The sequence below is a fragment of the Balaenoptera musculus genome, chromosome 5 (genome assembly GCF_009873245.2).
Source record: "Balaenoptera musculus isolate JJ_BM4_2016_0621 chromosome 5, mBalMus1.pri.v3, whole genome shotgun sequence".
Taxonomy (NCBI): Eukaryota; Metazoa; Chordata; class Mammalia; order Artiodactyla; family Balaenopteridae; genus Balaenoptera; species Balaenoptera musculus.
The window spans coordinates 48,730,144-48,756,833 of NC_045789.1; the positions used below are offsets into that span (position 1 = coordinate 48,730,144).

General features: G+C 36.9%; 1 protein-coding gene across 6 annotated transcripts in view; it reads left to right on the plus strand.

The window, feature by feature from the left end:
• G3BP2 (G3BP stress granule assembly factor 2) overlaps positions 1–26,690 on the plus strand; it is a 67,921-nt gene that overhangs the window by 38,212 nt on the left and 3,019 nt on the right. The window contains exons 1-11 of one of the 6 annotated variants that reach the window (XM_036852748.1): positions 7,853–8,061; positions 13,364–13,482; positions 15,838–15,919; positions 16,699–16,872; positions 17,407–17,497; positions 18,218–18,320; positions 18,834–19,014; positions 20,006–20,104; positions 24,263–24,365; positions 25,602–25,730; positions 26,292–26,410. In XM_036852748.1, the coding sequence (XP_036708643.1) occupies positions 13,388–13,482; positions 15,838–15,919; positions 16,699–16,872; positions 17,407–17,497; positions 18,218–18,320; positions 18,834–19,014; positions 20,006–20,104; positions 24,263–24,365; positions 25,602–25,730; positions 26,292–26,410 (1,176 nt within the window). In that variant the 5' untranslated portion in view covers positions 7,853–8,061; positions 13,364–13,387. Of the gene's footprint in view, positions 1–7,852; positions 8,062–8,130; positions 8,255–13,363; positions 13,483–15,837; positions 15,920–16,698; positions 16,873–17,406; positions 17,498–18,217; positions 18,321–18,833; positions 19,015–20,005; positions 20,105–24,262; positions 24,366–25,601; positions 25,731–26,291; positions 26,411–26,690 lie in introns of those variants that run through there. The other 5 variants (XM_036852746.1, XM_036852749.1, XM_036852750.1 and 2 more) reach the window with 5 other exon arrangements.

Consider the following 26,690-nt stretch of genomic DNA (forward strand, 5'->3'; position numbering starts at 1 on the left):
TGAGAAACACTGAAGCACAGAAAAGTTAAGCATCCTGCCCAAAGTAATATACCTAGGAAATATACCCAGGTAATACATTTAATAAGTGATGAGATGAAGCTGGAATGCAAATCCAGGCAGCTTGGCTCCAGAGCCCAGACTACACTGCTGGCAGCATAATCCTTACTAACTGAATTGGTAGCAGGTACAAGACATTTGTAATGCATGTCTCAAAAGGTTAAATGTTATGTAAGTCTTGAAAGGTTAAAATTGTGATGAGTAAAGACACTAAGAAAAATGAGTATCCTTGAAGGATTTGGATTTGACTCCCTTCCAATGCCTAGTCTTCATAGTTTTGAGTCCTGCCTTACTTATATAGAGCGCGTAGCCCTTAAGCACGCATGTAAAGTCATCCCTTAAACACCTACATCATCAGCAAAATGCTGGTAATGGTATTGGTTGATCCTTTAAGATCCAGTAAGGTTGAAAATGGTCAAATGAGAGGGTATAGAGGAAAAGCCTTTTAAAGTAGAATGTCAGAGAAGTATTTTATGCTGAAATCTATAATAATAATCAGGAATCAGTTAATATATTTCTAATGATTTTCTTTTTAAAAATTCACCTGCTAATGGTGATTGGATCTGATTCTTTTCCTTTTTTTTTTTGTAAAAAAAACTATCAACCATATTTTTAACTTAAGATTGATTCATAAACATGTTTAAGATTGAAATATAAATATGTAACATAAAAATATATTCTTAAATATTTAAATCTATAACTTTTGATGTATATGTGTCAAGGATATGTGTCATAGTTTATTTAACCATTCACTATTATTGGATATTTAAGATGCCTCCAGTTTTTAAATGATAATAAATAAGTAACATCACAATGAATTTCTTGGGCATATCTTAAGAGGGATAAATACCCAGAAGTAGAATTATTGACTCAAAAAGCACAAACATTTTAAAGCTTTTGATATATCTTGCCAAATTGCTTTTTTAAAAGGATGAATTAATGTTTACTTACAACAGAAGTCTACAAAGGAGCTTTTTTTTTTTTTTTGCATATTGGATGTTTTCATTTTAAAATATTTGCCAGTTTGTTTATGGTTTGCCATTGTTTCCGTTTAACAGCTCTTCATATATGTTTAATGCTATGTCCTTTTTTCTATAAATGGGACATACTTTGCATGTTTATTGATTAGGTTTTCATACTGATTTCTTATCAAGTTTTGCTAGTCCTTTGATTCAAATTTGTGGCAGAAATGTGCAATTACATAGCTTGTATTTATTTTGATTACATTCTCATAACTTTCTTTATAATTTAGTATATTGCCTCTAAGCTTAGGATGTCATTCCCCACCTATGTAACCATTGGAAAAAAAATTAAGTGGACCTACTATGTACTAACATAAAATGATGTCTCTTTTTTAAGAGAAAAAAAAGTAGTATCCTGCAAAGCAATGTTTAATTATGATCGTATCTCTCTCTCTCTGCCCCCCTACACACACAAACACAAACACACACACATTTATTTATTCACTAATTGATTTTGAATGTCTTCTTTGTGGCAGAGATATAGCATTGAACAAAACAGACAAAATCTGAGCTCTTATGGAACTTGGTTTATTGGAGAGGCCAACAATTTAAAAAAGCCCATCATGGGATTTCCCTGGTGGTCCAGTGGGTAAGACTCCGTGCTACCAATGCAGGGGGCCCAGATTCAATCCCTGGTTGGGGTACTAGATCCTACATGCATGCCGCAACTCAGAGTCTGCAGGCCGCAACTAAGAAGTCCGCATGCCACAACAATAAATAAATAAATAAACAAACAAACCCATCAAAGGATAAATATAATGTCAGGTAGTGCTAAGTGCTATTAACAGACGTAGAGCAGAGTAAGAGATGGAGAGTGACTGCGGCTCCTTTAGATTCAGTGGTCAGAGATCTTTCTAAAGTGGCATTAGATCAGAAAGTATTGGACGAAGTAACTAGTATAATATATATATATATTTAAAATTTATTTATTTATTTATGGCTGTGTTGGGTCTTTGTTTCTGTGCGAGGGCTTTCTCTAGTTGCGGCGAGTGGGGGCCACTCTTCATTGCGGTGCGCGGGCCTCTCACTGTCGCGGCCTCTCTTGTTGCGGAGCACAGGCTCCAGACGCGCAGGCTCAGTAGTTGTGGCTCACGGGCCCAGTTGCTCCGTGGCATGTGGGATCTTCCCAGACCAGGGCTCGAACCCGTGTCCCCTGCATTGGCAGGCAGATTCTCAACCACTGCGCCACCAGGGAAGCCCAGTATAATATTTTATACAAGCATATGGATAGAAAAATACCAAAGTTCTGTAGTCTCCTTCTTAGTGAATATTTCCAGTGTCTCTTTTGTCACCCAGACAAAACCAGCAAAGCATCCTATCCTAGACTTCTCCCTTACTGCCCATACCTAGTTAATCATCACACTTTTGCCACCTATATACTTATAAATTTCTTTTCTACTTGCCACTGACTTCTCTTAGGCCCTTGTCACTTTTTGTTCTTTTTCACTGTTTGAAAAGATATCTTAGTTCAATTTTTTGTAATAAATAATGCACAATTAAATTATATAATGCATGAGCGCTAACTTGGTGGGGCTTCCACGGGCCAAATGGGGACAATGTGAGCATGAAAACAAATGTTGATGTTAATGGATGATCAGGTAGAAATCCATGAGTTCACACTGATATAAATAAAAGATTTTTTAAAAATGAGAAAGGAGAAAAGGTCTTCCTTATAGTAGAACTGCAGCTGATAAATGTGGAAAGAATGATGGAATTAGAAAAATCACAATTAGATAGCCACCATAACAAAAACTGATACGGCCAAGAATCGTCAATGGCTGCTAAAACTGGGTGAAACTATCGTGATAAATGGGGTAGGTACACAGTTTCAAAGTACCAGACTACACAAGATACTTATTAATTACCAAGGGAAAAACAGAACTGTATAGTGGAGAATCCCGTCAGCCATTGCATTAACCGTGACGGGAACATCACCAGTAATAGGACACGTGGACGCCACGTGCCTCCATATGACGCACTGAGGACAGAACAGTACTTCTCTGGTATTTTTGCCAAAAATGCATAATCTAGATCTAAATATCAGGAAACAACAGAGGTTACCAAATTCAGGGGGCATTCTTTAAAATCATTGTCCTGTACTCTTTAAAAATATCAAGGTCATGAAAGAAGAAAGACTGAGAAAAAACTTTGGACTACAGAAGACTAAGGTGACATGATAACTAGATTCGTTTGTAATCCTGAATTGTATCCTGGACCAGAAAACAATTTTTTCCTTTTGATATTAGTTGGACAGTTGATGAAATTTGAGTGTCTGTAGATTATAGTACTGTAAAAATGTTAATTCCTGATTTTGATAATTGTATTGTGGATATAGAAGTAAATGTCCTTGTCTTTTAAGAAATACACACTGAAGTGTTGAGGGGTAAAGGGATATCATGTCCAAAGAAAATTGCAACTAGAGCCTCTTCTAGATGCTTTTTTATGGATAGAGGTCACATGACAATCTACCAGTTGTCTGACAGAGTATCCGTAATAACCACTTACTGGTTTCTTTGAAACGCCTGGATTTGTTCATTCAGTAGCCACCACTGAGTGCCAGTGTATCAAACACAGTACTAGGCACAGGATGAGGCAAAAATAGTTGAAATGTGTCCTCGGGGAATTGACAGCCTACAGGAGAAAAGCCAGAGAGAGAGATAATGAATGAGAAAGATAAAGCAAATGTAGTAAATATTAACATTTGAGGAATGTAGGCAATGGGAATTCATTTATTATTTTTGCAACCTTTTAGGATCTATGAAATTATTTCAAAATAAAAAGGTAAAAATGTACTGTAGAAACGATTGGAAAGATAAAAAAGAAACTAAAAGACAGTAAAAGAAGATTTCAATAGACTAGAGTTTTATAGACAACTTACAAAAATTGTACCTATATTAGGCCACAAAAGAAAATCACAACAAATTCCACAAAGCACAGAAACGTACATGCCACACTCAGACTACAAGCACTAAAACAAGTAAAAATACAATGTTTAAATTTAAAAATCCAAACTGTTTAGACAATCTCAACTCTCTCTAAACCATAACTGAATCAAAGAAGAAATACTATACTTCCAAACTATTTAGAATACAATAGTAGTGAGTAAAACCTATGGGATGGGGCCTAAACTATAGGCAAGGGAAAATCTGCAGTCTAAAAACTATTATTATTCATCAAGAAAGAATAACAATAAACAAATCATATACTGTTCTAGAAGTTAGGGTAAAAATATCAAAAATACTAGAAGCGCATGAGGAAGACTGTGGTGCCCTCCCTCACAGTGCTGCGTCAGCCAATTTATGAAGTAGTTTAGGGAGCACTTTCAGTGAGCCAGTATCAGGGGCTGGATCGGAGAGACAAACAGTATCCCTTTGTGGAACTTTCAGGGTGTGTGTGTGTGTGTGTGTGTGTGTGTGTGTGTGTGTGTGTGTGTGTGTGTGTGTGTGTGTGTGTACGAGAGGGGAAATATCAGATATTAAATTATAAATTCAAACATTCAATTAAAGTTATGAAGGAGAAGTACAAACTTCTATTCAGTTTTGTCATTGCCCCCCCTCCTGTCGTTCTCCGACTCTCCCGCTCCCTCTTTTCCCATGTCTCTCTCCCTATCTTTTTGTTTTTCTCTTTTCTCCTCTTGCTTTCTTTCTCTCCCTTTCTCCCAATTCCCTGAAGGCACTATGTTTTGATTATTTTTGTCTCATCCTGACCCTAGTGATCTGCTTGATACTTTGGCACTCAATGGTGGCCACTGAATAAGTGAATCGAGGAATGAATGTGAATGAATGAATGAATCCTGGAAGCTATTATTGAGTGGACACTCTGCCAGACAACCTGTAGGTTACCATTTGAGTTACACTATTTATAAAAAACAACCTAGAAGAGAACCTAGGAAATATATAATATAGGGAGATTACAAAATAACCACAGAATACAGCTTAGACAAGCTAGTAGACTATTTAAGCAGTATAAGGTTAACTGAAATTCTATGAAGGGTAGTTTGTGTAAGGGAAAATCATGCCTAACTCACCTTTAGAATGCCTGAGTGAGATATTTCAGTATGAGTACTTGGGGAAATCAGTAGATGCAGTTTATTTTGATTTTTCACAAACTTTTGATAAAGGTTCACATCTAAGACACACATTGGGGTGAGGATGTGAAATGTCAAAGGAAGGGCTGAGGTGTATAAGAGAAAAAGTAGTAAGAAAAGAAGTAATGGTAAGAACTAAATTAGGGATGGGATGCCTTGCACGGTAAGGACTTGGGATTTTATTGAGTTGCCTTTGGAGGGATGACATCAGAATGTCATCTGATTTATAGCTATAAAGGATCTGGTTGCTGTGGGAATAATAATAATAGCAGTAATAGTGATAAGTGTTTAATCTAGAATAAATGTTGAAGGTAGAGGGAACAGAAATTTACTGGTGATTTGCTGTGTGGTGTGAGACAGAGTCAAGGGTGACTTAAAAGTTTTTGGCTTGAGCCACTGAATGAATACATTCCTACTTCTCTCTCCCTGCCTTATTGTCTGTCAGGGGAGGGGGTATTTAATGGAGGTTATATTTGTAGGGCAGGAAGATTCCTTAGGAGGTTACTGCAGTCATTCTGGAAAGATAAAACGGTCCTGAACCTGGGCAGAAGCTATAAGTATGGAGAAGTATTTAGAGGGCACGGAATTAAGAGACATTTAGGAAGTAAAAATAACTACTTAGGAAAACAGTTTTGGGTATTTTAATAAAATTGAAGATAATGAAGTCGTTTTTCCCAATAACTCCACCAATGGATATGTACCCTCGGACAGGGGTTGTCTGAGGCCTGTTTTTATATAGCCCCAGAGCTAAGAATATTTCTTTTATTAATACATTTTTGAAGGATTTTAAAACGGGGATGGGTGGGTTGGATATGTAACAAAGACCATTTATGGCTCTCAAGTTCTAAAATATTTACTGTCTGTCCCTAACAGTATAAGTTTGCCAACCCATGGTGTAGATCAGTGGTTTTTAAAGTGTTGTTCCTAGAGCTGCAGCAGCAGCATCTGGGAACTTGTTAGAAATGCGGATTCTCAGGCCTCAACACAGACTTGCTGAATCAGAAACCCTGGGAGGGGGCCCAGCATTGTGTTTTAACAAGCTCTCCAGGTGATTCTGATGCATGTTAATTTCTGAGATTCACTGCTCTAGAGAAATTTTTGTACTTAGTGAGGAATAACAGCATTGTGCGTTAAGAGCGTCACACTGGAAACAGTAGAAATGTCAATCAACAGAAGAGATAAGTAAGTTGTGACAATTAATACAAGGAGAGTATTCCATAGCATGGAGTGTAAAGGCAGACTGCTTGTGTTTGAATCCCAGCTCCAACGGAGTAGTAGCTGTGTGACCTTGGGCAAGTTAACTCGACCTCTCTAAGCCTTAGTTTCCTCCTGTGTAAAATTAGCATAAAAATCCTAACTACTTTATAGGGTTATTGTGAGGATTAAACAATTAAAACAGAAGAGTGGCTGGCACATAAGTATTAGATTTGAAGGGCAGTTTTCATGTACTGTATTATGATACTTTAAGGAAAAACATGTCAAAGTTCATTTCATAAGAGTGATAGTCTGCCCATATATTTTGCATATAACAAAATATGATTAAGCAGCATAAGTTAAAAGTAGTGTAGATTTTGAAGGTTCAAATGTTGCACTGCCCCGTAAACCTCAGTTTTCACACGTGAAAAATACCTTAAAGTTACTCTAAAAGAATTGTTAAGAAAACTGGTGAAATGTATATGCCTGCGTTTTGTTTCTTCTATGGGCATTTCCTTTCCTAATTGCCTTTTATTCCTTTCACCATTTCCTCAGCCCTTCCTTCCAAAATTCCTCAGCTGTCTTGATAGTCTCTGAGAAACACTGCCAGAACTAAGGTGCAAAGTGGCTTCCTTGACTGTAAGGAGATGGGGCTTTTTCCAGGAATCAAGGTCATGAGAGTCAGTGTCTAGTGTTTTCCCAGCTACGCCCCTGCGGCCAAGTCTGGGCCTAGATCTACGACAGGTCTGTAGTCCTGCTATCTCCTGGGATTTCAGCTTTCAGCTGCTTTAGCATGTAAAATGCTTAGTATGTATTTAGCAACGCCTAACGCTAAACAGCACACAAAGAAATAGAACTGTTTTTTCTCTCTGTGGAGGCCACGTCCTATTTTTTCTACATCCCAGTACTTAGTTAGCACCCAGTAGGCCCCATAATATAGCGTTGAACGATTTTGAACTTATCGGTGGAGCTTAAAAACCTCCATTTCCTAGGCTGAGTTTAGGGTGCAAGCAGCTGAAACCACTGGCTGCATTTTTACTCTCTAGAGCAGCAACCTGCAGACACCTAGTTCAGAGAGAAAAAAAAAATCACTAAAATTCCCTTCCTCTTAATAACATAAAAGGACCAGAAAAATCAGTACCCAAAAGACAGCGCAGAAGGCACAGCGCTGCAGCGACCCGGCTCCTGTTCGGGTGCGCTCTCGAAGGGCGAAGAGGCCGGAGCCTTGGGGCAGGAGAAAGGCAGCCTACTTGTGACGTCAAATCAGCGGACTCTCGCTCCGGCTTCACGCCGGTTCCGGTTCCCCGGCTTTCCGGGCGCGAGAGTACGTGAGCGCGGCGGCGTTCTGCGCGTGCTCCGCAGAGGGACGCGAGAAGGTTGGGTCCAGCTCGCGGAGGAGATGCGTGATTGGCTGAAGCCGTGCTGGGGGGTCCCCCAGCCCTTTCGGCAGGGGTAAAACAATAAGAGGGGGCGGTGGCAAAGGGGGCGGGACGTCCGTGTTCCTTGTCGTTCGCCGCAGTGCCTGGCGCCCGGGAAGAGGTGGTAGTGAGGGGAACCAGCTCGTGGCTCTCCGGTTTCCGAGGTTTGAGGTTTGTCGGAGGAGGGAGAGGGCGGCGAGCGAGAAGAATCCGCTGCAGCCGGTCCTCGGCGACTTTCCTGCTGACCTCCGCGCGACGTACCCGCCGCCGCTGTTGGTTGGAGGTGTGTATGGGGGCCGGGAAAGGCGGTCGGTGTGGTGGTTGGAAGGGGACATTCCCGTCGCGCGCCGCGGCTCGAGGCAACCGTCCAGTGCATGAGCTCCGGTGTCGGAGGTGTAGCTGCAGAGAGAGACATTGTTCTTGCCGGCTGCCTACGCTGCTGTGTGTGCAAGAGAGAAGCCGAGCCTTTTTCTCAGGTGAGGGATGGGAGGCCGCATGGGGAGGGAGGTGACCGGCGCGCGTCGTGCGAACGGAGGGCTCCGAGGGCACAGGTGGGGCCGAGGTTGGTTGGGGATGAGGTAGCGAGCCGGGAGAGGGGACGCAGTTGCTCCCAAAGGCGCGCTGATGGAGGCTTCGGACGGGACGTGGGGGAGTGGGCTTGCCCGAGAGGATGTTTCGGGTGTGGAGCCCACCAGCCTCGTCCCAGACTCTTGCGGCTCTTATTCCTGGTTCCCTGGCAGTGGGGAGGCCGCCGCCGCCGCCCCGCCCGTGGGGGAGGGGAAAAGAAGCTGTGTCGGCGGAGGCAGAAGCGACGCAGATGCGAAAGTAGCGGCCTCCGGGCACCATTTCGGTGCACGGAAACAGAATCCGGGTCTGAAGGCAGCCTTCGCTTTGCTTGCCCAGTACCTGGTGTTCTGCGGTCCCTGACCCCCCCGCGGGTTTATCCCGAAAGAGCTGGGAAACCTGGGCTGTATATAACGTACGCCTTCTCCGTGCCCTTTTTATGTAGGCGATCTCTTGCTGACCCAGGAATAGAAGAGATGTTTGAGTGCTTTGGGGAGCGGGTTTCTTCCTCTTCCCCCATGTCTTCTTGGGGAGGGTGGGAAGGATAGTCAAGGGGAGGAACTTAGCGTCCGTAGATTGTGTTAATATTGTTAGTCGAATCTGATCGAATTTTACTTGCATCTCTAAAGGCAGATTTAAGATGGCCCTGTGCCGCTTTGGGGCAAGTATAGATATGCGTCTACAATTTTCCGCATAGATCAATTTTTTTCCTCCAATGTATGCCTACTTTCTTAACAGATTTTTTTTTTTTTTTTGGAGGGGCAGTACCTTTGCTGTCTTAAAAATCAAGCAAAAACAAAAACCCACAGAACCCACATGCACCAAAGCTGGAATAATAGCAAAGTTGTTCCCTCTTTCCCCCCATATGATTGTTGTGATAATAACTTGTGTTAAAATACTGGTTTTAACATCTCGTGTTAGTCTTCCAAATGTTAGCATTGCATGTACCTGGATCTGTGAATCATTAACTGCAGTTAGGGGAACCCCGTATGCTAGAGGGGAAGAAGATGGGAATTCCTTGTCCAGCTCCATATTTGGCAGTTAATATAGCCTTAGGCATGTGAACAGTTCCTAAACAGTTGACCGTATTAGTATCCAGGGGTCCTTTGGATGTCCAAAATTCCTGGTCTCAAAAAATAGACTGTATGATTAGTTTGAAATTCTTAGTACTGAATTCTGTGTTGTTTCTTTGATGATACTATCTTCCCATTTTCTTAAATATTCAGGATTATTCATGTGTATACTTGTGTTATGATTTAATCACTAGAGGCTGTTTAATTCTGAAAGGTTGTCCACGAATTGTAGGGAGGATAAGGACCTCAAATGGATTGTTTACTATTTAAGAGCTGTTATGGTTCAGGTTGCTGAATATTCAGAGGTTGAGATGTTTGTCAATGGTGAACAAGTAGCAAGAGGAAAGAACCAGAATGCTTGTGGGGTGGATGGGGATCAAAAATGGAAGGAGAAGAAAATAAGTCTTTAATAATTTGATAGTCGAATTGAGTGAGTGTTCAGTTAGCAGGTGAGCAGTTGAGTTTGTTAGCAGACAGCTCTTGAGTTTGAATAGGATTGGCACTCTTGGTAGTAGGATATATTTATTATCCATATTTCATTTATGAGAGATCAGAAATGAAAATCTCCATATCAGTTACTGAAAATCTATAAATACCAATAGTGTCTTTAGGTTAACAGTTTCCTTGTCCTGAAGAATTATTGCTGTTTGCCTGTTATCAGGATTTTCTAGGTTGCTTTAAATAAGACTTTTTCCCACATATTTTACACTGAGTGCGTATGGAGGTGAGGAATGACCCCTTTTCAAGGCTGGTTTTGATAGTTACAGATTAGGTTGTTTCTGAACTTAAATTCAGTAGAATTTAATTGACAAACTTGACTTAACTCTCCACTGGGAAACATTTAAGGGCTGACAGAACAAACAAGTTCTATCTCCCAGAACTCTGGACTGGCTTCAGAAACAATAGAATCAGTTTCTTGACTGCTGTTTTTCAGCTTATTTTTAACTTAATTTCTAGATATTTTACTCTATGTTGATATACTATTGTAGTATGCTAGGATGACTGTTTTGGATTTCCTGTTATGTTACTGTTTTCTGCCTTTTGGCGCCTCCCTACAGTATCAAATAAGCTAACAGTTAGACTTTAAATTTTTTTATATTCTTGCATCCCTGATGGTTCTTCATAAGCGGTGGTTCTTAAGCAAGTGTAATGAAAACATCACTAAAGGGAGGGGACCTGATTTCAAATCCTCTCTCATAACTATAACTGAGGGACCTTGAACTCCTTTCCTTAGGCTCTCAAAACATCATGGTTTCCTTTTCTGTAAATGAAGCTAATATCCTATCTATTTCACGGAGGTAAAGGAATGTGTAGTTACTTGTTGAACCTTAAAGCATAATATAAATACACGTTTTAATTTTTGTGGGGCGGCATTTCCATTTCTTTAATGCTTGGTCACTTTTAATAGCTTCTGAACTTCAAAACTTGCCGCCTTACCTTTGGGGCCTGAGGAGAGAAAAAGCTTAATCCACAGCTACCATTTTTTATTTCTGTGACTGGTGCTTAGATCTTGTTTGTGATGCTTTCATTCTGTGGTGTGCCACAACAAATTGAAGGTTGCTGTTCTAAATAGATATGCATTGCTCTTTTTTTAAAAATTAATTTATTTATTTTTGGCTGCATTGGGTGTTCGTTGCTGCGTGTGGGCTTTCTCTACTTGTGGTGAGCGGGGGCTACTCTTCGTTGCGGTGCACGGGCTTCTCCTTGCGGTGGCTTCTCTTGCTGCAGAGCACGGGCTCTAGGCTCACGGGCTCTAGGCACACGGGCTCAGTAGTTGTGGCGCACGGGCTTAGTTGCTCCGCGGCATGTGGGATCTTTCCGGACCAGGGCTCGAACCCGTGTCCCCTGCATTGGCAGGTGGATTCTTAACCACTGTGCCACCAAGGAAGTCCTGAGAGTACTTTTATGCATTAGAACTTGTTCATCCTTATTGGAGGTTTTTCGGTTTGGGGGGAACTAATGGCACCTGAAATGACAGTATCTGATTCTGCTTTGTGGATTAACTTTTTTTTTTTTTTTAATGAGTTGGTTTGATTGTAGGTGGTACAGAATATAAGGTAGAACAAAGGTTGAAGAGCAGACTGGCAGGATTCTGGGATGAGTTTACTTTGACCTCACAGCTAAGGTAGAAATGGCTAAGGATGAACTGAAGAGATGAGTCACTGTATGAACATTTAAGAAAAAAAATGTGCCACAGGCTCCACGCCAACCCTTCATTCTAGCTAGAGGTGGCAACAGATTTCATTCTAGCTAGAGGTGGCAACAGATGTTATGGAAGAGAATTCAGGTGTTTAAATAGCAATGGAAGTAAGGATCACCATCACCTGAGGCATAAGAACAGCTTAGTTTTTCCCAGAATTCCTAATTCCACCTGTGGCCAGGGGACCCTTCCCCACGGCCTTCACTTCTAGCTCCAGCTTCTTCTGCTCCTTTTTTTGTTACTGCTTGAAAGCCTTATCGTCCTCTTCCATCTCCTTGGGCTGCTTCAAGGGCTTCTTGCCACTGTGCCTTCCCCAGACCCTGCCACTGGAAGCAGTTAATTATTTTTGAAAGGAGTTAGGAATTATATAAAAATGTAAACAGATTTTTTTTAATATCGATTGAGAGTTGCAAGACAGTTGAAAAAGGAGAAACGGGGAACCTAATAGAGCATTATGTAAAAGTTGAGTTGGGAGTCACTAGAATTGTAGAGTTTTGTCTGTAGGCTCCACTATGGCTGGTATCTGATTTTTATTAAAAACAGCATCACAATTGTAATGATTATGGTGGGCTATCTTTGTGAAATTTTTTGTTTAAAGGAAACCTACTTTGAGGGAATTCCCTGGCGGTCCAATGGTTAGGACTCCACGCTTTCACTGCCTAGGGTGTGGGTTCGATATCTGGTCAGGGAACTAAGATCCTGCAAGCCACGTGGTGCTGCGAAAAAGAAAAAGAAACCTACGTTGAAATTTATTTGTTAACAGGAATTTTAACTGCATCCTGATTTACCCAGTAGATACACAACACGTATATAGTGTATATATATGTATTTAAACAAGTAATATTCAAATTTTCTCTTTTTTTCCCTTCCCTTTTCTCCAATTCCTAATGTTACAATTTTTACTATTTGGGGGGCTATAAACATATAAATCATTTACTTTAAATGATGAAAGGTGGTGTTTCTATTTTTATTTTGTACTTGCTTTCCTTGACCTTATCTTTGAGATTTTGGGCTTAGAGATATTTTATCATAGCACCTAACCTATTCTGTTCCCTGTTTGCTTGTCTATATTCCATGACAGACTATATACTCCTGAGGGCTAGAGTCTTGTTCACTAGGTTATCCCATTTACTGTAAACAGTTCCTGGCATGTAGTTAGGTAATTAATAGCAAGAAAGGTTGGAAAGACATCCACCGAATGTAAAAAACCATTATCTGAGTGTTGAGGTTATTGCTGATTTTTAATCATAATCATTATCATTTTGAAAACAGTGAAATTAATCCCTAAAAGGAGAGTACAAAGAAGAGAAGAATCAGTACTGTCTATGATAAATGTAATCACCAAGTCCTGATTTGTGCCCTCTGCCTAGTTTTCAGAAATAAACTGTTTGAATCCAAGAATGTAAGAGATAATGGTCCCCAAAGGAAAAAGATACTATGACTGGGAAGACTTTATTATGGTGCCCCTAGTCTGAGACAGCACTGGACTCTTCAGAATTAGAAAGAGAACTATGCTACTTCCCCCTGTATTGAAGGATAGGGAGATCAAGAAATAGAGACAAAGGGGAGATGGCAGATGTTGGAGATTATCAGTAGTAGTTGTTTGGAATTTATTATTTTGCTGTTGTAGTCAGTTTTTAATAAATGATATTTTCTTTATTTTCATTTGAATGGCTAAGAAGATTTACTTCATGGAATTTAACAAAGATGACTTTTAATAGTTATTATTCTTATGTTTGCTCCCTTAGCATTTGACATTGTGCAGCAAAGAAATGGTTATGGAGAAGCCCAGTCCCCTGCTTGTAGGGCGGGAGTTTGTGAGGCAATATTATACTTTGCTGAATAAAGCTCCAGAATATTTACACAGGTAAATTTTAATTGCATATTTTATATTTTTATTTGGTTTTATTTTCTTGACTATGACTACATATAAATTTTGTCTTTCCTGTCTTCTCATGTCCTGACAGTACCTTTGCAAAGCACGCCCAGTATTTTAACAGTCTGATGGCTTAAAACCAGTCTTCTTCAAGTATTTTTGACTCAAATCTACAGTAAGAAAAACACCTCACATTATATCCCATTATATAACACATTCACATCTGTACACATCACACACATATACACAATTACATACTCTTGGTATTTTATATTTCTTTTTTTTTTTTATAAAAACCACAGACTTGACCAACTAATGGGTTCCAGTCTTTATTGAAATCACAGGCTTAAGTTTGTTTTTTGGTTTTTTTTTTTTGTTTTTGAGTTGTCTGTAGCAATGTTAGGAAATGAATCAGTTAACTGATCATACTTGTGAAAATTCCTTCTGATTGATCCACAAGATAGTATTCCTTGGTAAAACAGCAACAGTAGCCTTGTTTACTATTTTGGCAAGAGTTGGACATCTGTAAGGTTCTTTTTTCCCAGAGATTGAAATAAAATTGATTTATATTATGAGTAGTATTTGTAATTTTTGTTCTACCTGGTTTATTTTAGCAGGTGGAAGATAAGTGAGACCTTTGTAAGGATTAGGCTCTGCAAGCATTTGTTGTAGAACACACTAGCCAAGTGAGTTAAGGATAAATATACCATTGTCACTTCATGTGGGAAAGACTGTTAAAAGGACTTATTCTGTTATCTATAGGTTCTCTTTATAATCATGCTGGGCATTCTAAAGTTTTACTTTGCATTATGCCCCTCCATTGTTAAACCTGTGTGTAATATTCCCTATGTTATTCCAGGGGACTTTTTTATATAACTACCACCTCCTCCCGTCCCCATCCCCCCAATCAAAAGGAATACCTGTACATTTTCTATTATAAAAATAAACATTCTTATTGACAGGGTATGTGAGTTTGAGGGAGAATGGAGTTAATAAGGCCTTTTATTATCTGAAATTTAGTCTTCACAATGTAGGCATTAGCATTTTTAGCTTTTTTTTTTAAACAGGGAAAAACAAGGCTCTCTACCATCATTTCAAATAACAGCACAAACTTCTGTTTTATACTTAGCTTATGTAACAGATTTCCCTGTTACTGAACATTTAGTTTGTTTTTAATTTTTCACTTATTAACACTAATGAATATCCTTACACATGCATTTTTGTGCACCTTTCTAGTTATGTTCTTAGGTTAAGTTCCTAGAAGTAGAATTGTTAAGTCAAAGGTATGATTATCTCTAAGGCTTTTCTTATACACACTTACAGCCAAATTGTCCTCCAGAAGAATGATAGCTGTTTACATGCTTGCCAGTAGTACATGAGAGAAAATAGTATAAACTTAAAAATATAGGTAATGGTTAAAAGCATGGACTCTGGAGCCAGCTGCCCCGACTTGATAGGTGTGTGACCTTTGAGGAGTTAATTTAACCTCTTCTGAAGTTCAGTTTGTTCATTTAGATAATAGCACTTAATCCTGAGGTTGTTAGGAGAGTAAAATGAATCAATATGTATACAGTGCACTGAGAACATTGCTTGGCATGGAGGAAGTCTTACATGTTTTATTACGATAGGAGCTGAGTTCTCTTTACGAAAAAATTAACTTTGCATGTTGATAACCTTAATTTAGGAAGATATTAATTCTAATTGCTTTAGGTAATACCAGAGAAACACTAATTTATCATGTACTTAAGAGAAGTATAAAAGTATAATTGAGAAATTAGATGCCAAAATAATGTAGATTTTTTTTTTTAACTTAGTCTCTGAATTATTTCAATTAATTTATATCTAAACTTTTAACCTAAGCCTTTGAATTAGTAATCATTTGGAACTCTCAGTAGAATGGATGTTAAACGGTATCTGATTCCCAAACAAATTTAGATAATTTTTGTATAGTTTTTGTATCTGATGGGGAAAAAAATGGGTAAATTAACTACAGCATCAGTGTTTAGAATATATTTTGAATATCTCATTTTTCTACTTAACAAAATATAGATATGGTAAGAATTAGATGAGAATAGCTAATGACTGAGTGTATATTTAGTGTGCCAGGCACACTAAGAAATCTGTGTCATTACTCATTTAATCCTTAGAACAACTCTGTGGAGAAGTTACTCTTGTTCTGTTTTATAACCAAGGAAACTGAACTTTGAGGACTGTAAGTCTCAAGATTACATAGCTAATGAGTGACAGAGCCAGACCTGGAAACTAGGTCTGTTTGACACCAGAACTCTACTGCCTCTTACACTTCTCTTCACAACTGAATGTCAATCATTATCAATGGTTTTACAGGTTTTATGGCAGGAATTCTTCTTATGTTCATGGTGGAGTAGATGCTAGTGGAAAGCCCCAGGAGGCAGTTTATGGCCAAAATGTAAGTATCAATTTCATATGCATTTTAGATTACTTTAGGTTTTTTTTGAGGTAAGATAGAGATTTGGAAAATAGCTTCTTGTGCCCATGGATTTCTTCTTGAATGTAATCAGCTATACTAGAATTATGTTACAGTAATCATCGAATGTGCTTTGAGTTCTTACAAACATCAATTTTGTACGAAGCACGGGTATTACACTGGCATGGATACAAAAGAGAAAATGGAACATTTTAATATCCTTGGTGTGTTTTATACATGAAATAGTTGAGACAGTGTATAACGTTTATAGAAATGTGGGCTAAACTTTATGTTACAGGAGTGCATAGGAGTATATACTCCTTATGACTTTGTAGAGGATGTGGAACTTCCAGTAGACTCTGAATGATAAGATTTGGCCTTACCAAACAAGAGGAAATTGAAAGTAGGAGAAATGGCATCAGCAGACAAGCAGTAAAGTTAGCTGCGAGGTTAAGGAGTAGTCAACACAGTTTACGTGAATGACATACTTAATACGGAACAGTGGGAGAAAGCTGCACAAAGCCTATAATATGAGACAGCCATTGTGATTTCTTGTGTAGAGAGGTGACATGTTGAAACTAGTGGTTCTAGGAACATTAGTCTGTCAGTAATGCATAGCGTGGTGGAATGAATTCAAATGAGGCAGAGAGATTAAGTAGTTAATATTCTAGAGTTGCGAGGAAATCAAAGTCTGTAGTATTGAATAGGTAATGCAGTATCATGAGTTTGTATTTCCACCCCACCTTCTTCTCCTAATAAAGGATATACACCACAAAGTATTATCTCTGAACTTCAGCGAATGTCATACTAAAATTCGTCATGTGGATGCTCATGCGACCTTGAGTGATGGAGTAGTGGTCCAGGTCATGGGTTTGCTGTCTAATAGTGGACAGCCAGAGAGGAAGTTTATGCAAACCTTTGTTCTGGCTCCTGAAGTAAGTTTTCATTTCAGTTAATTTTTACTTACGTGATTTCATATTACTGTTACTAGCTGCTTGAAGTGGCCAGTTTCTTCTTACAGGTGTAGGTGTGCATGTAGCTGTTTTTGAGGGACCTGTATTGGACCTGTTGATTAGTTTATTTGAGCTTTGTGTGTGTGCTTTGACTATTTAGAAGTAAAAATGAGATCCTGATACTAATGTGTAAACAGATGATTAAGATTATAGAAATAATGTTAAAATTACGTTATTATTTTATAGGTCACATGTTAAACAAAATGGAAAATTTCTGTTTGTTAATTGGTCCTGGTTCTTTTATATTGAGTAGCCATTTCTTGAGTTTCAGTATTCCTTGAGTGATCTTCTGTAATTTACTTTATATTAACATCATAGCATGTTCAACTTTGGAAAATTATATTCAGTCTATATCATTTCTGTATTATTAGAATAAAAATTGTGTTTACTTGTTCTTTTTATGTAATACCACATTTATGGGTATTTATGGAATACTTGGATGTTGTTTTCCTATAGGGATCTGTTCCAAATAAGTTTTATGTTCACAATGATATGTTTCGTTATGAAGATGAAGTATTTGGTGATTCTGAACCAGAACTTGATGAAGGTGAGGTTACTTTGAAGATACAAGGGTTTTGTCAGTATCAGTGCTCTTTAAGGACATGGAAAGTGTGAAACTAAAGAAATTTGCCTCTGTTGTAACTGAGTCAAACTCCCTTTTCTCCTTTTTGTTCTTGTTGTTGTTATAAAAGAAATAGTTCATTATATGAAATTATATAAAAATCATACATAGGAAGTGAAAAAATTTCCCTCAATCTCATCCTGTATAGATAACCAAGAGTTTGGTGCCTAATATAGAAATTTGTTGTATTCCTTACTGACCAGTACTTTTATAAAAGTGGAAGTACACTGACTCAATGCTTGCTTTTTTTCACTTAATATATCTTTGTTGGCTGGTTGTTTTTTTTTTTGTTTTTTTTTTTGGCTATACCATAATTATTTAATTGATCTTCCGTTGATATACATCAGCTTGTTTCCTTTTCTTTACCATTATTCCTCCATTGAATCGATGTGACAAAGGAAACTGAGTTATGACTTTAATAGCATTTTTTTCCCACCCTTCCCTTTTACTAATAGACCTTTTTAAAAAATAGAGTAAATTCCAAAATTCATCTTGCTTGCTCTTCAGTTTAAGAGAACAAGGAATACCGCAATTAAGTGCCTTTGTAAGAAATATCATATGACTTCTTTAAACATTAAAAATACGTATATCAAATTGTGTCTTAAAGCCTCTTAAAACGAGATGTGGTATATTATGTATTTCCAGAATCAGAAGATGAAGTAGAAGAGGAACAAGAAGAAAGGCAACCATCTCCAGAACCTGTGCAAGAAAATGCTAACAGTGGTTACTATGAAGCTCACCCTGTGACGTAAGAATAGTGTCTGCAAGGCCAAATTTGGTCTAAACTATAATGTAGTTGCAAGCTGGTTTTTGTTTCTAGAATTATTGTTGAAAGTAAATTTTTGCTAAAGCTGTGAAACCAGCATTTGAGAATTTACTGTGTATATGCAAAGTAAATTCTATATGGAAAGCATTGTTGTATTTAATTCAAAAATTGAACTTGCTTTGCCCTAAAACTGATCATTTGCTGATAATGCATTGTGTTTGGGACAACACAGAGTAAGCATTTTATTTTTTAAATATGCAGTTTGTTTATAGTTAGTATTAAAGTAAACATTTTTAGTAATCCAGTTTTTAAATTAGGTTAAAGAAATGCTGCTTGAGAGTATTATTCCCTCTGCCTTCTAGTTCTTAATGGACTTTTGCTTTAAAACAGCTTATTACTAGTTATGCCCATTAAATTAGAGAAATGCTGAATTTTCTTTTTTTTGAATTGATCATTTCACTCATACTGAAAAGTGAACAAAATATTTTATTGTAGTAATGGCATAGAGGAGCCATTGGAAGAATCCTCTCATGAACCTGAACCTGAGCCAGAATCTGAAACAAAGACTGAAGAGCAGAAACCGCAAGTGGAGGAGAAGAACTTGGAAGAGTTAGAGGAGAAGTCTACTTCTCCTCCTCCTGCTGAACCTGTTTCTCTGCCACAGGAACCACCAAAGGTTAGAGCAGAGGAACTCTTTAGACCTGTAACATAACACTTTCTTATTTGGTGCCATTAATGAAGCACGACCTTTGTTCTGTTATTTAAATTGTTTAATAGTAAGCTATGCTGTTTTTATGTATATGAAAGAAGCTGTGGGGTTTTGTTTGGTAATTCTGAGGAAATTTTATTGTATTTTCACCCCCTAAAAAACACCCCTCAGGGTAAAATTTAAGATTAATCCTTGTGTGTGTGCAGTGTTTAGTATCTTCTAGTCCATGTACTAAAGCTGAGAGTTGCTCTTCCATTCTGTATTAAGTCCTCTATGCACGGATGCAACAGGAGTCATGTAATTTCCCAACTTAAAACAAGTTGGCCTATTGCTAAGAGAAGTGATACAACTTATTTCTGGTTTAAATGGGAACAAATTCCTTACTACACCAATTAAACTATCTTGGAAACATGAGTGACACCCATAGTGTATCATTTAAACTTACCTAAAAACACCTTTTATCTTTCTGTAAAGTAGAAGGTTAAAGTATATTTGCGTAGTGAGAGAAGGAGGTTCCTTGTTCAATTTGTGAATGTCTGTTAAACTTTCCAGCTAGTACTTTCTTCTTTCCTATCCTTCCCCTCTCCCCTTGACACCATCACAACACCTTATCTTCCCCCAAAAGGGGAAAGAAATTGGTTCTATTAGGTTCTTATTTTTCTAGCATGTGTAGTTGTTAGTGGTTTTGTTTGCCACTTGCTCATCTCCTTAGAGCATATAGGAACTTGCTTGTGGATTTATTTAGTAGTTCAGACAAAACAGTCAAATAATCTTGCATAATGAGATTTTGAAAGCTGGCACATAGACTGGCATGTGTGTGTGTGCCTTTCTTTTAGGAGTCCTCCAATATAGAACAATAGTTTAGAAATGAAAAGAAAATATATATTTGGAAGTTTCCCTATAGGAATGTTGGTGGTTTTCCATGATTAGTAGTCTAGGTTTGTTGCATTTCCTGCAGGCTTTCTCCTGGGCTTCAGTGACCAGTAAAAACCTGCCTCCTAGTGGTACTGTTTCTTCCTCTGGAATTCCACCCCATGTTAAAGCACCAGTCTCACAGGTAACCAATCTGTGAACACATTGGATTGTATCCTTGTTACATTGCCAATTGCTTATCTTTTTTATACTTTTTAAAATGAGTCAATCAGAAACTATGGATTAAATATACAAAAAAAATTGTATTAAGTGTCAGTGCACCCACTTTAAATGCCAAATCTCCATTCATCATCTACATAGGTGGTATTTGGGGTTTGGGTGTGTGAAATACAGATTAAGTTAGTTTTACCAATATATATTGTCATTTAAAAGCCTTCTTAAAATAACCAAAAAAATATCCTTTTTAAAAATTTAGAATTTTATTTAGCAAAAATATTTTAGGGAAGAAATTTGGAAAGGCACAAAGTAGTATGACATTATAAAGAATCACTGTTTTTTAAAAATAGAAAAAACTCTAAAAAATACACTGCCTAAGCTCTCAGTCTGTAAGTGGTTCATACCATTTAATTGAAGCCTGTACCAACTTATGACTGTAGTGTTCACCTTAACTGATCGTTCTAGTATTCTGCTTTTTGTCTGTTTGTCATCTTACCCATTTCAGAGCTTTCAAAAACATTGAACATAAGACACTGGCTACCTAATAAGTTTATTAGGTGTAATGTAGAATCAACGAAATTCTAAAGTTAATAGGCACAGTTAAAGGGTGTCCAGTACTCTCCCCTACATTTTGAATCAAACTTCGTTCCACTAGAAAATTTACATTTAGAATGGTTAGTGCACATAAAATTGTGTTTATATACCTCTTTATATGCTCTAAACAGTGAAACTTTGAGATTTCAAAAGTAGTTAGTAATTATTAGACAGCCTTTCTGGTGTTGTACGCATAATCAGCTACGTAATAGAATACATGACCTCGTGATACCTTTTTTTTTTTTCAGCTAGATATTCAGGAAATATTGAGTAATTACCTCAGATCACAAACTAGAATTCTGTCTTAACGAAGAAAATTAATTTGCCAGGTATTGACTGTGCTTTTCTACCCATCTGAAGACTCAATAAGTGACTTACGGATTTTCTTTTGAAATGCTTGATTTCTTATCAGATTTGCATTAGGAATCCTTTGGATGTTACTTGATTTCAGAGAGTTGGCCACATTTATTTTAAACTCACTGCTAGATAAAAGTTAGAGTAGCTTATACCTCTTACACCTTTAGTGTGGCACCAGGCATTGTGCAAAGCACTAGCACTTAATATTTATTCTTATCTAATCCTCACAACCACCCTATGAGTATGGTTAATGTTATTATTCCTGTTTTACAGATAAGTAAATTAAGGGCTAGAGTACTTCACCCAAGGTCAGATAGCTATGTAAATAAAATAGTAGGGCTTCGAATTTACGCAGTTGGACACTCATGGAAGCCTATAGGTTTCTTTAGCCCTTGGAGGGGAATGTATCTCTGTTTACATCAAAGAAGAAGGGTGCTGTGTCTAAGCCATGTCTAAATTACATTATATTAGATCCTAAGCTCTTGTCCAGGGGGAAAAAATTTTTTTTTTTTAAGTTTTTAAAAAAAATTGTAAGAGACTGTTTCCCAACCTACCCCCTTATTAAAACAAAATTTTAAACATTTATAATTTAAACTTTAAAAGAACTTTCTGATCTCCTTAAGCTATGTTAGAATGAATTCGTGATTTTTTTCCACTTGATTTAATAAACCCTTGTCACTTTGGTGTAGTATCAATTTCCTTAACACTTTTAGCATAGATTTTTAATAAAAAGAGAATTAAATCTAATTCCAGGGTATTGGTAGGCATTAATTTAGAAGTAGGTAAGTTAATTTCTTGGTAAATTTCTTGGAAGTCGATTAGTTCATTTAAATAGCTTATGTGCGGTTGAAATACATATTAGTTGTGGTTTTACCTGCTGTTGAGTTGATTTGATGGTTTCATGTTTATTTCATATTCTATATGATTTTCATTTGTGGAATTTGTCATGTGAGCACACTTTTTGGTTGCATGCAATTAATTGTAAGGCCCTAAAGTAGTTTGTGGTATCTTACTTATTTTACCTCCTTGGAGCAAATAGTTTTAATGAAATTGAGCTTGAAGAATTGTAAGTGTACAGCTGGCTTACTTGACATACAGTAATCAGTTACTGAAAGAAATTTTGATTTTTTTGGGGGGGGGTCTTATTTTTCCTATATTGGCATCATCTAATATCTAAAAGTCAGGTTGCTAAATTAATGTATGGATTATTTGTAAGATGTTGGCACTTACTTAAATTTGTGTTTTTTAATTTTAAATCCTTAAAGGATAATGAAGAACTTTTTTGTTTTGTTACTTGCAGTTATTTTTGTTTCAGTAATCTGCTTTGAAAAGAATCTGAATCAGTCAGCCAGAATTCTTTTTCTTGGTTTGAATGAGTCGAGGTTTTTCTGAGACATTTAAATTAAAAGGTGTACATTTGCTATTTTTATTAATTTATTAAACATACTAGCTTCATCAGACTTTGTTAGAGAATATCCTTTAATTCTGTTTTACTTTCATACTGAAGTAAGTTGTGCTTTTAGGCCCTGCCCCGCTTAGCTGAAATTTCTAAATAACTACCTTTTTCAGGCATCACATTTTCGGTCAAATTATTATGTAGTCTTAAATTCTAAATACAGATAGAAGTGGTCTCAGGGCTGTAACTTAGGTCCCCTGGTCAGGCATAGAACATTCTCCTACATGTTTTGTGTTAGAGAACTAAAAATGTAATTTAATTTTAAATGAACCAATAGTTACTGAACATCTATGTTTGATGACACTGTGCTTGGTTCTTTATCTGGTGTAGAAATAAATTAAGATTATGGTCATTGTAAGAATAAATACATACTAAAAACCTGGGAAAATTAAACATTAAAAAAATTTTTTTTAACTAGCAAAATTCTAGAACATGGAAAGCAACTTCATTTTGACGGAAATGGGAGATCTATATGGAAGAAAAACAATTGGGAGAGACAGGCAAATCTGTTAAAAACTGCTAGGGTAGGAGATAATATACCTTTTGGTTACAGTAGGTGAAATTATTTATAATAAATGGTTGTTTTTGAAAGAAACATATCTCTGTATCAAAATGTGTCCTTGCAAATTATAACATCCCAGTTAATATAAATTATGAAGGAGTTTGAGCCACTGCCTGGGCTGAGGTACTCAGAGATGATCCGCCATAAAGATAGGACTGACATTACTAGCTTTCTGATTCGAGGACACATTCTTCATATTCCTGCTGAGGGTTTTCAGCATCCTTTGCAGGTGCATATTATTTTGTGTCTTCCTCGGACCATAAATATTTAGGCAATAGACACAGCCTGAAGAGGTTGGGAATACTGAAAATGCCAATGTATTAAAGAAAAGGTAATAATAGTAGATGCAGATGTCATTTTATTTTTAGCATAGTTACTTTAATTAATGTGTTTAATTTAGCAGTTAGCAGAAACTTTTGGAGGGTACCTTAAAATGAACTATTACTTCCCCTGCCACCCCCAAGAATTAATTAAGAAACATGGTTGGGGTCAGTCCTTAAATAAATGCACACCTCCCCCATTAGGAAGAACAGTAGGGAGCTAAAGGACTTCTTTTGACTATTTGAGATGCTATCAACACGTTCCTCTCCTGTTTTTTTATGTGCATTTTAACTTCAAGATAGTATTTTTAGATGCTAGAGTACACTAAATTGTATATTTTGAACTATCAAAATATTGATTTTTTAAAAAAAATTATGGGATGGGGTTTAGAAGATATTGCTGAGCACTATTAAATTTGAAGGGCAGCATACTAGATAATTAGAAAGGATGTGTCATATATTCTTGTCTTCCTAAGATAAAGATGGCTTTTTATTTTCTATATGTATTTACATGGAGTGGCTCATCTTGCATTTTTGAATTTTGTAGCGATACCTTTTATGCCATCTCAATGTGGATGTAACTTTATTGAAAAAATATGGTTGTAAATAAAAAGCAGCTTATTGTGAGTTACAGCCTTGAGTGAGAAAATAAAATTTACCCTACAGTCCTAGATTGGTACAGAATATCTTTATAAAAATTTATGTTTCACATATATAGGACACTACGTTAAAAATATTCTGAACTTAAAATGACCATTATGCCTTGGTTGTTTTTTTAGTTGTTTTTCTCCTGTGGAATGTGTTTCTATATAATGTGTTTTTTCCCTTGTATTTTAGCCGAGAGTGGAAGCTAAACCAGAAGTACAGTCTCAGCCACCTCGTGTGCGTGAACAGCGACCTAGAGAACGACCTGGTTTCCCTCCTAGAGGACCAAGACCAGGTGAGTCAGCCCCTTCTGTGGCCTTCATCACTTAGCACCTGAAAAGTTGAAGACCGAACTTAAAAAATTAAAAAAAAAATTATAATGTGTTTTATATGCAAATCCTTTTAGTACCAAACTGCTTAAAGGCTTAAGTAACCTGCTAAACATAGCCTGGGCAAAACAACTTTTAGGGGAAGATTAGTTGACATGCCATAGAGACATGTATTTTGAAGGTGTAAAAGAATTTTGAGACACATTTTATTTGGTTATTGTCACTGGTTCTAAGAATTCAAAACCGAGCTGTCTCAATAACCTACTCTCTTACTTAGCACTCTTATCTCTTCACAGATAAACAGTAAGCACACCCTGATTCTTCTTATTTTGATTGTCTTAGGTATTAAGTAAGTTGCCATGATTTTTAACTTGTTTCCATTGTTAGCTAATATATGTAGAACCTCTATTTGAATTCTATAAGTATGTTTAGATTGCTTTTGGGAGGAGGTGGGAGATAGTATACATCAAATTTAGACAATGTAATTTTTTCCCACAAAAGTAAAATAAGTGATGTGCTATTATTAAGAAGTCATGGGAGCTGGGGTTTATCCTAGCTTTGTCACTGATTGAGTTTATGATCTTGGGTGAGACCCTTAAATCATGAGCTTCTCTTGCACCATTCAGTTACTACACAAATTTTTCCTGTGTGATGCCTTTCTTTATATGCCTCATTGTGTTCCTTGTGTCATTGGGAAGATCAAATAAGATTTTATATATATACATATAAGAGCACTCTTACATGTATAAAAGGCTATATAAATAAGATGTTATTGCTATTAAATTTATGGATTTGGCTATAATTTCATACAACCAAAGATTAATTTGTGAATGTCAAAATACTAAACAATTATTTAGTACAAGTATACCTCACTATCTGAAATCTATTTGGTTTCTGGGTGATGGCAGGAGTTTGGTTAAGGAGGATACTTGTACTGCTAATATTTGGCTTTCATATAATCAGATCAGTAGACCTAGAAGAAGGGACTTCAGCAATCTAGTCAGTGTCATGTTTTCTTCTAACTAACCTACTAATAATAGGCACTTCCACCTCTGTTCAAGGAGCTCACTATCTTATTAAATAAACTAAAACAGGAATATCAGGTTGTTTTTGTTTTTTTTTTTTTTTTTTACATTCATTGCTTTGAGCTAGTTTTTGTATGACATTGTAAACTTTAATATCTGCTCTATTCCTTTTCTCAGGCAGAGGAGATATTGAACAGAATGAAGCTGATAACCGTAGAATAATTCGCTATCCAGATAGTCATCAACTCTTTGTTGGTAACTTGCCACATGATATTGATGAAAATGAACTGAAAGAGTTCTTCATGAGTAAGTAGTTTATTTTGCTTTATTGTAAAATGAAGCAGGAGGAGAAGAGAACTCTTTTCATAATGTATTGAGGATTTTTAAAAAAACATTTACCTCTCTGTACTATGTATACCTCTAGGTACTAATCACCTTGATCAGAAGGGAGTAGAAGGTTATACCAGATGTTTCTCAGTGACTGTACTGAGTGTTGACTGGCCTGGTTCTGTAGAGGTTAGAAGAAAGAGCTGGATGAATCAGTCTTAGATTTGGAAATGGGATTCATTTGGCAAATTCAAGTCAGAAATAGAAAATAACATTGTCTCTCTGAAACTGTGTACGTAACTTCCCTTTTGAAAGGAGTAATAAAGATGCAGAAGGGTAACAAAACAGGCTAGTTTTTGTTGGCATCTTAAGTGAATGACCTGTAAGAGTGAATGTACCTTAATTGTCACTGGGTATAGCAGCTTGCAACTTTTGTTTTGAAGTGGATCAAGGAGATGAAGGTATTTCATCCTGAACAATTAAAGTCACAAAATATTCTGTTAAAATATTTAACCCTTGGTGTAATGTATATTTTCACAGGTTTTGGAAACGTTGTGGAACTTCGCATCAATACCAAGGGTGTTGGGGGAAAGCTTCCAAATTTTGGTTTTGTGGTTTTTGATGACTCTGAACCAGTTCAGAGAATCTTAATTGCAAAAGTAAGTGACTTAAAGGGCATAATTCAATACTTTATTATTCCTGTTGTATTTAGTATTACTTAGAAAGTCTTTTTTAAATGGTAAAGTTAAAAATAGTTTACTATGAAATGGTATTTATGCAAAGAATAAAGATTTGTTAGTAGTTTTAAAGTCTGAAGCATGGATTGTTTTAACTTTATTTCATTATTTGCTCTGGTAATGAAGGTTGGAATAGATTGCATATTGAGAATTTTATGAAAAGTTTTTTTGTCTCCCTGGATTTTCTTACTTATGTATGATA